Source organism: Tachysurus vachellii, chromosome 4 (genome assembly GCF_030014155.1).
Source record: "Tachysurus vachellii isolate PV-2020 chromosome 4, HZAU_Pvac_v1, whole genome shotgun sequence".
NCBI lineage: Eukaryota > Metazoa > Chordata > Actinopteri > Siluriformes > Bagridae > Tachysurus > Tachysurus vachellii.
In genome coordinates, this window is record NC_083463.1 from 9,315,313 (window position 1) to 9,325,312 (window position 10,000).

The 10,000-nt window shown below is 42.0% G+C and overlaps 1 protein-coding gene across 1 annotated transcript in view; it reads left to right on the plus strand.

The window, feature by feature from the left end:
- The window catches only part of cachd1 (cache domain containing 1), an 80,933-nt gene that overhangs the window by 34,011 nt on the left and 36,922 nt on the right, over positions 1–10,000 (plus strand). Inside the window, exon 3 of the mRNA XM_060867598.1 lies at positions 3,695–3,843. Within this exon, the coding sequence (XP_060723581.1) occupies positions 3,695–3,843 (149 nt within the window). The remainder of the gene's footprint in view (positions 1–3,694; positions 3,844–10,000) is intronic.

A 10,000-nucleotide genomic window follows, 5' to 3' on the forward strand; every position in this document is an offset into this window, starting at 1 on the left:
TGTCTGTGTGCTTCTTTCTGTGTCTGAGTGTGTCTGTCTTTCTGTCCCTGTGTGTGCTTCTCTCTCTGTCTGTGTTTCTCTGTCCGTCTGTTTCTCTCTCTTTTGTGTGTGTGTGTGTGTGTGTGTGTGTGTGTGTGTGTCTGTATATCTCTCTGCCTGTCTTTCTGCAGGTGAATGTATTTGTAATGTCCTCGGTTACACTCTCCAGTCAGAAAAGCTCAGAGCTTGACTATACCAGGATAGTGTCTTTTTTTTTTTTTTCTTCTTTTCCCCGCTCAGGTTGCCTTGCCAAGAAAATCCCCCTGTGAGTGAGTTGTTCCTGTGTGCCACGTCTCTCCTGCAGCTGTTTACTGTCTGTTAGTAAGAGATTAAGCCATCTGTTGGCACTGTGAGTGTTCTGGCACCTCAATTACTACCAGTGCACTAAAGTCTGAGCGTTGGGAGTAGATGATAAAGCAGTCGGCCTTCTGGAGTGACGCAGATCCAGAGCACCTGGGATTATAAAAGTTATGTTACACTATTCATGAAAATGTTCAGAAACGGTCATTCATCTCTGAAATCTATACTTTCCCCAAACCTCCTCGCAGCACTGTATGTACAAGATCTTTACCTTTTTTTTTTTTAAGTATTACAGTAAGCTTTTGACCAATCAGAATCGAGTATTCGGCTGCAGCGCGGTATCAGATTATAGATTTTTCAGTTGCGTTTGTGAAACATTTCATTACATGAAGTCACATTATCATCACAATTCATCACAAATGCTGTTACAAATCAGTAGAATGTAGATCTGACCATTTTGGATTCAATGCTAATATCAGATCTGGCTTTCTGTGAATAAAATATTTTTTTCCTCATTTACTTAGAGGCAGATCTTACTGAAGAGTTAACTCTGTGTCGGTCCCGAGCCCGGATTAAACGGGAGGGTTGCGTCAGGAAGGACAAACCTGTGCCAAATGAAAATATGCGGACAAAACGATCCTCTGTGGCGACCGTTAACAAGGACCAGCTGAAAGCACAACAACAACTTTGAGGCAGATCATAAGATAGTTTAAGACACAAGTTCACCTTTTCTGTCTGTTCACAATTACACCAGTTTTTACTCTTTGAAGCAAAAGTGCAATTGGTGAAAATTGCTTAAACAGCCGCAATTCAGGGAAATTGCTCATTTATTTGGAGAGTTTTCTACTTGCGTTGAGAACAATGTTTGCTTTGAAAAGCTGTGACATTTTAGGGTTTTTGTCTTAAACCACAACCTTGTTTCACCTTTTACAGTGAACCAATGCTACTTACTGGATGCTGTTGAAGTCAACCGACATGGCACATTTGTAGTAGGGGTAAAAAAAAAAAAAACTCCACCCGGTCATGAGAAATCGTCCCATGTTTTTGAGACGAGACGTCAAAGCCGACCTGAACGCTTCTCTCTCTCTTAAAGAGCAAAGAGTTTTTAAATTCAAATGTATTTATTCACCATTGTTGCATTGCGATCCGTCCCGTCACCTTCCACGTTTGTTTTTACTTTAGGAGAGACTAGCCTCTTTTGGAAACAGGGAATCACAGAGCACTTTATTCCAATGGTGCAATCGTTCTTGCGTGTACATTTTACCTTATTCATCAGTTCTCGTGTCTGTTACGCTGGACCTCCTTTTGTTTTTGCGTGTTTGGATCTTCTTTTGTTGTTCCTGATACTGGGCCATGCAAAGCCCTCCTTCTCAGGCTTAGAAATTTTCCTTTATCCTGTGTTATGTTTGGTTGAGCATTGAGCCAATTTTACCTCTAATTGCCAAGCTTTGTGGCTGAGGTGCATGCGGTCAATGGGTCATGGGCTATTTCTCTGTATCCTGGACAGACTCTGTGTTTTTAGCTTTTGACTTTCTTTTATTTAGGCAAAAAAATGAGCTGGGATAATTGTCAGGTTGCAGCTATTATCATGTATTAGGTACAAGGCTGTGTTTTGTTTGGCGTGTGTGTGTGTATGCGTGATTTGTGATGTGATCGAAAGTCTTAATGTCATTTTTGTGCGTGCGAGGATCCCAACAGCGTTCTTGCGCATTGCTGCTTTGCTAAATGAGCCAGTGTTAAATGAAAACGCTAGTGTGCATGTAATTTATGTTCAACACCTGGGGGAACCCTTATTGCAGAGCCAGTACCGCTCGAGCTCTTAATTTCCCTCCGGGAACTTCTTACTGAGTAAATACACCAGAGTTCGTAGACACGCAGTTATTTCAGCATTAAATCCTCACACGAGAGTCACGCTGTAGTTCTCACACTGATCTGAACGCTCATCTACGCCGCACGCTTCTTTTCCCTCTAGTCATTTAGCTGCGGTATGTACAGAGTGTAGGTTCGACTCGCAGTGCATGTCTAATTCTGATCGATTTCTAGTCTCTAAGGTTGACTCTTGCTCTCTTTGATGTAGGCCCAGTGTGGGGAAGCGCATTAATCACTCATTTTACCGGCAGCTTTAATGAAACAAGTCATATGGAATGTAGCCTATGCTGCTTCTCTTTAGGATCCTACATTATTTATGAATATCTATAACCGTTGAAGTACTTTTTTTGGCAACGGTGCTGGTGGATATTTAATATTCATAGACAAATCAGTCTGAGATTTAACCCAGTCGTCAGTCGTCAGATGTACGGATCGAATCGTGATGTGTGTATGTGAACCAGGACACACACATCACAGGATATATGGAATGGCAGCAAATTACATGTATCAGTCCCATCATTTTGTCACATGTACGATTGGGATTGTTGTTTATGAGCTAATGAGACATCGGAGTAAAAGGAAAAACTACACTGGAGCCCTGGCTTTTTTTTTTTGTCATTAAACTTAATAATTTGGCCACAAGCTACAACATTCTTCTGGTGATTTTACCCTACATTTCTTCTGACTTGGGACACAGGCTTGAATGTAATAAACATGTTTTTATAACCAAGCCATTAAACCTACCCGGAAAAAAATTCAGCTAACATCTTCAAACAGTACTGGAACGCCCTACTGCTCTATCCGAACAAAGCGAACCGCACGAAAAGCCTAAAGTCTATGTTCGGTTTTTCAGCCGTGATATAAAGCTATTCACGGTTAATGAAAAACTTGTAACAGAGTTGCTGTTCATCATCAATCCTACTGAGGTTTTGGAAAGTTAGCCTTATTGAAAACAAGCCCCTTCCTGCTAAAGTAAACAGTTTGGAATGCCGCTCCCGAAGGCAACATATTTGTATTTTGGGCATTAAAGAAAACGACAAGTCCTACCGAATTAGTTGTGCAACTTATTCCAACATTGCTGAATGGACAGCTTTGCTTCACCAGTAAAGATTATTCAGGTCCACTGATTGTGCTGCTTCAGGATAACGTAGCACAGTGCAGGTGTGGCTGTTTCTTCAGTTGTACTGGGAAAGAGATGACAATAGATAGTCTGAGTACGTGGCTTACAACATCTAACCAAAACGCCGCTGCAAGACGTAAGATATTATATACTTCTATCTTAATGATTTACTTGATTTGACCAGTTTCCTTGTGGTTATTGTTTAGATTCCAAGTATGTTCTTAAAGGCTCTGAAATATGAGACTTAGAATTTTTTGACTTGACTCGAGGTGCATTTGAATAACGTCCCGAGCTTCCGTGGTACCATAAGGATGAGTGCAAAAGCTTTTTCGGGTTGTGTGTTTTAAGCCTCTGTTGTGTTTTCAGTTGGCGAAGAAGATCCGGGAGAAGTTTAATCGCTACCTGGACGTGGTGAACAGGAACAAGCAGGTGGTGGAGGCGTCGTACACGGCTCACTTGACTTCCCCTCTCACGGACATTCAGGACTGCTGCTCCATCCCTCCCTCCATGATGGAGTAAGTAGAACTCTTTATGTCCTCACAGATCACATCTATTGAGTTGTGAAGGATTTCTGGAAGCTCATTTCTGTTGTTCAACACACACAAACACACACACACTATTTGTAAGGGTATTCCGCTGACAACAATTACTGCAGCTAATGAAGGAGTTAATGAAGGAGTTTGATGGAATCCTGTCATTTTTGGTCTTAGTAGTCCTTGAAAATGGCTAAAACACACACACGCACACACATACACACACACCTTTTCTATGTTTTACCATATCTCTTAGTGATGCTAGAATGGGATTACATCATTTCCTCCAATGGTTTTCATGGTGTGTGTTAAATGGTTTAGCGGACCAAGCTGTAATTGGACAGATGGATTCTGAGCTTTCTAGCTAACGGAGACGCACACACCACAGTGTGTTTAAATGTCAGCAGCGTCCTATCTCTAGAGGAAGCTCGAACACAGAGGCACTGTTAAAATCGAGACGAGATGCTCTGTGCTTTCAAGCCTAATCTCAATGAGAGCAGCTTGCAGAGTTTCCACAGTTATCTCTTAAATCTCATCCTCTCTCTCTCTCTTTCTCCCCCCCCCCCTCTCTCTCTCTACCCTCTTTCTGCACTTATGTTCATTCTCACTTTGTTCTCCACATTTTCATTCAGTTATTTTTTTTCTAGGCATCTCTTTCATCTCATTATCAAGCATGTTTCCCACACTGAGCCTCCCTCAGCTCCTTTACTATAATCACTGATGACATTCTAAATGGGATTTTTTTTATTTCTCTATTTTTTTTTAGCTAGTAAAGAAATGTCATGAATCGCCAGCAGGTCCATAAACCTCTTCTGAAATGGTTTATTCTCCTTCTTTCCAGCACACCCACACACGCAGCACAGAGTTCACCATGACTGGGGCTTGAACCTCTCTGTTCTGTGTCTTTCTCCATGCTTTCCTCACTACACTCAGACTTTACTGAGACCTGCTATAGACTGTGCACTGGGTCTGTTTTGTAGAAGCAGTTCACCAGATCTGAGTTCAGCTCTCACATGCTGCAAACTTATCTATACCCAATATACATTATTATATTTATTAATTATGTGTACGAGAGCTCAGAAGTGAGAGTTAACCAAGTTCCACTGCAGGAACCGATTCAGGAACTCACAACTGTTTGGGTTTGTTTTAGTTTCCGAGAAACATTTCTGCCAGAGAAGCAGATTTGTGAACAGGTTAATAGATAGAAAAGTGAGTAATTTTCAATATAGCCAAGGATCATAGTGTAACAAGAATCTAATATGCTTGTGTAAGTCTGGTGTCAGTAAATGTCTGGATTTGTACAGTGTGTGCTTCATTTGCTGGACTTTTGGATCTAAATACTAGTCCATCAACTGTCAATGGTCTGCTATTTCTCCTCACTAAGCTCAGCCAATAATCTGTGACTGGTGTTAAAGACCTTAGACATAGACCTTCTCCACAGTCTGTTATTCAAATTTAAACATTTTGATTGTGTGTGTCTGTGTGTGTCTGTGAGTGACTGAGTGACTGATTGTGTGAGTGTGTCTGTGAGTGAGTGTCTGTGAGTGAGTGTCTGTGAGTGAGTGTCTGTGAGTGAGTGTCTGTGTGTGTGTGAGTGTCTGTGTGTGTGTGAGTGTCTGTGTGTGTGTGAGTGTCTGTGTGTGTGTGAGTGTCTGTGTGTGTGTGAGTGTCTGTGTGTGTGTGAGTGTCTGTGTGTGTGTGAGTGTCTGTGTGTGTGTGAGTGTCTGTGTGTGTGTGAGTGTCTGTGTGTGTGTGAGTGTCTGTGTGTGACTGTGAGTGTCTGTGTGTGACTGTGAGTGTCTGTGTGTGACTGTGAGTGTCTGTGTGTGACTGTGAGTGTCTGTGTGTGACTGTGAGTGTCTGTGTGTGACTGTGAGTGTCTGTGTGTGACTGTGAGTGTCTGTGTGTGACTGTGAGTGTCTGTGTGTGACTGTGAGTGTCTGTGTGTGACTGTGAGTGTCTGTGTGTGACTGTGAGTGTCTGTGTGTGACTGTGAGTGTCTGTGTGTGACTGTGAGTGTCTGTGTGTGACTGTGAGTGTCTGTGTGTGACTGTGAGTGTCTGTGTGTGACTGTGAGTGTCTGTGTGTGACTGTGAGTGTCTGTGTGTGACTGTGAGTGTCTGTGTGTGACTGTGAGTGTCTGTGTGTGACTGTGAGTGTCTGTGTGTGACTGTGAGTGTCTGTGTGTGACTGTGAGTGTCTGTGTGTGACTGTGAGTGTCTGTGTGTGACTGTGAGTGTCTGTGTGTGACTGTGAGTGTCTGTGTGTGACTGTGAGTGTCTGTGTGTGACTGTGAGTGTCTGTGTGTGACTGTGAGTGTCTGTGTGTGACTGTGACTGTGAGTGTGTGACTGTGACTGTGAGTGTCTGTGTGTGACTGTGACTGTGAGTGTCTGTGTGTGACTGTGACTGTGAGTGTCTGTGTGTGACTGTGACTGTGAGTGTCTGTGTATGACTGTGACTGTGAGTGTCTGTGTATGACTGTGACTGTGAGTGTCTGTGTATGACTGTGAGTGTCTGTGTATGACTGTGAGTGTCTGTGTATGACTGTGAGTGTTTGTGTATGACTGTGAGTGTCTGTGTATGACTGTGAGTGTCTGTGTATGACTGTGACTGTGAGTGTCTGTGAGTGTCTGTGTATGACTGTGAGTGTCTGTGTGTGACTGTGACTGTGAGTGTCTGTGTGTGACTGTGACTGTGAGTGTCTGTGTATGACTGTGACTGTGAGTGTCTGTGTATGACTGTGAGTGTCTGTGTATGACTGTGAGTGTCTGTGTATGACTGTGAGTGTCTGTGTATGACTGTGAGTGTCTGTGTGTGACTGTGAGTGTCTGTGTGTGACTGTGAGTGTCTGTGTGTGACTGTGAGTGTCTGTGAGTGTCTGTGTATGACTGTGAGTGTCTGTGTATGACTGTGAGTGTCTGTGTATGACTGTGAGTGTCTGTGTATGACTGTGAGTGTCTGTGAGTGTCTGTGTATGACTGTGAGTGTCTGTGAGTGTCTGTGTGTGACTGTGAGTGTCTGTGAGTGTCTGTGTATGACTGTGAGTGTCTGTGTATGACTGTGAGTGTCTGTGTATGACTGTGAGTGTCTGTGTATGACTGTGAGTGTCTGTGAGTGTCTGTGTATGACTGTGAGTGTCTGTGAGTGTCTGTGTATGACTGTGAGTGTCTGTGTATGACTGTGAGTGTCTGTGTGTGGGTAAAAGTAAGTTGTATAGAGGGAGAGAGAGAGAAAGAGAGAGCGAGAGCATGACTTGAGACTGAATCGCCTGATAGCACATTGCTCCTAAAACTTCAAAGGCTTTCCATAAACACTCCCAGACTCTTGGACCACTTTGTGAAAATTTGCAGTTCTCACTGTGACAGTTTTGGAAAATTCTCCACCAGCCCCGAGCAGCAGAACCAGCACCGCAGTCCCTCAGTTGTGGTTGGAGGTGAATTTGTACTGGCTATGACTGTGACATTTATATAACCATAAAATATGCAGGAGAGGTAACCGAGCCATGCTGATCACACTAAAAGCTGAAATATCACTGATCTACAATAAACTTTTAATAATGACAGATAATCCCAGCTCAAGTGCACAAAAGTTTACTCAATCTACATATTACAGATGTTTTTTAGTTTTTACGGGTGAAACACGAGGTACGCAGAAAAGACTGAACAAAAAAGATGAATGAATAAATAAAGGTGCCAAAAAAGAGCAGATTCTGTTGAGGAAAAACATTTTGTTTTCTACAGAATCTTTGGGTCGTCATCTTTTTTAAAAAAAAAAAAAAAAGGTATATTATTGATGGTATACTGTTTTCTGTAAAAGGATGAAATCTGGGTCTTTTATGCTTTTTCATCAGAAACATGCGATGCCGATGCTGTGAACAATCCCACTGGCTCCCCATCGTTCATCTAAGCCTCTTTCAGCTGTCATTTCTGCTCTCGCTTGCAGATAAAACTGCAAGTGATTGACACTGTATCAATGTCATGTGCTTGTTACTTCTCTAGCCTGTGTGTCTTCCAGCATGCTCCGACTTCTGGTTAAAATGTAAAGAATGCCTTAATCATGCAGCGATCCCAACGACGGCTGCTTTTACTGGCTATAATCCAGCTGTGCCACAGTCTCCAAAATAATAACCCATGTGATCGAGACATGAGTCCGGCCCAAAGCCATGCATTCTTATCTTTTTCGTTCGATGGGAATTTTTGGTTCTTCCTGATGGATGCTTGAATAGGCCTCTTGTCAGTATCAGTATCTTACAGACAACTTTCAGAAACACTTTTTTTTTATTAATTGATGTTTTTAAGCATTGTAAATGCATGTATTGAATTTTTTTTCAGTGCTCAGTATATTAACGAAATGACTTGCAAACATCTTTATTTTGATATTTACCCTCATGTTGAATTAACAGTTATTTAGTTTTTCAGCACATTTGTTTCACAGAATAAAACCGACCTGAAGATTCCATTTATATTCTCCGTTCAAATCCAATTAGTTCTTCATTTTCAGAGCAACCATAAAAAGACAAACCAAAAGAACTTGACGTTTGCTGTTTAGGAAACCTCCGAATCAGCACTGCACCATTAGTGGTTGTGAAAATATATACTGGTTTTATTGTTATTACTTTCTGTTGCTGGTCCTACTTTAAGAAGGATATTTATTGACCAGCGTACTGAATGGACTATCATATTGCTAGTATTGGAACCGTTTCCTGTCCTCATGCCAACCCAAGCTTGCTCTTGCCACCCAACCCTGACTACACCATGCTCATAGCAATGCCGTACTATATACCATAACAGACACCACTTATTCATTACTGACTTGAACTCAGTGAGTGCTGATGCTGAGTGATGATTTTTGCCTGGTTCATTATAATAATCATTAGCATATTTTGGTCTGTTTTGTGACCTCACTGCTTGATGGTATAGCACAGTCTGAAATGTTTTCTCTCAGGAGTTTATTAGCTCTTGTCAGTTTGGTTTTGATGAAGCTGTTTAAACCTAATCACATTTCTCTTCTTTACATGAAGGGATGGGGGTTCAGAGGATTGTGGGACGTTTTTGGCATCTCAGACTAAATCAGGGGCTTTACAGCGACGGGCAATAAATATTTTTTTTCTGACACAAACTGCAATATGGTAATTGTTATGATTGATGTGAAATTAACCCAGCTTTAGTAGATGCCATGCATTTTTATTTATTTATTTATTTATTTATTTTTGGCTGACAGACACTCTCTTGTAAGTTCTGTCTCTCTCTCTCTCTCTCTCTCTCTCTCTCTCTCTCTCTCTCTCTCTCTCTCTCTCTCTCACTCACACACACTCACTCTCACACACACACACACTTTTTCTGGTTGCACTAAAGCCTAGTGAGAAATAGCCGATGCCGTATAACTCTTATCTCCAGAGCTGCTCGTGCCTTATATTGGCATTGGAGTCGTGCCCCAGGCCACTCGATCGTATCACCAAATCCAGTGCTGCTAAATGAGGATGGAAGCATGTCTGAGACACGGCCGTTGGGGGAATTAGTGTATGGTGATCTTTCACTCTTAGGTGTCCATGCAATCGTGTAGTTACGCACAAAGTTGCGAAAACCTGTCACTTTAAAACCTGAGATGAAACACCGTTTCTGCTGGAAGACAGACTTAATGATGTCAGCGTGATTTAGCAAGTGTGTTTCATGTACACTGTAATGCCAAAGGTTTGTCTTCATCTGACCATCACACACATGCAGCAAAGTTGGAAGTTGATTTGTATAATGCACAGTATAGAGATCCATGAAGACATGGATTACTAAGGGTATAAATCACATACGTGTCATGGTGTCCCCTAACATTTGGCCATGTCCGCGTACCAATAATCTTATCTACACTCAGGGTAAATAGTCTAATAGTAAATAGGGATGTGGTAGCCTAGGGGTTAAGGTGTTGGACTACCATTCGGAAGGTTGTGAGTTCGATTCCTACGTCCAGCTGCCACTGCTGGGCACCTGAGCAAGGCCCTTAACCCTCAATTGCTCAGTTGTATAAAAATGAGATAAAATGTAAGTCGCTCTGGATAAGGGCGTCTGCTAAATGCTGTAAATGTAAACGTAGTCTGTGATCTTGTAAACAGACTATAGAACTATTCTGTTTTTTGTGCTGATGGT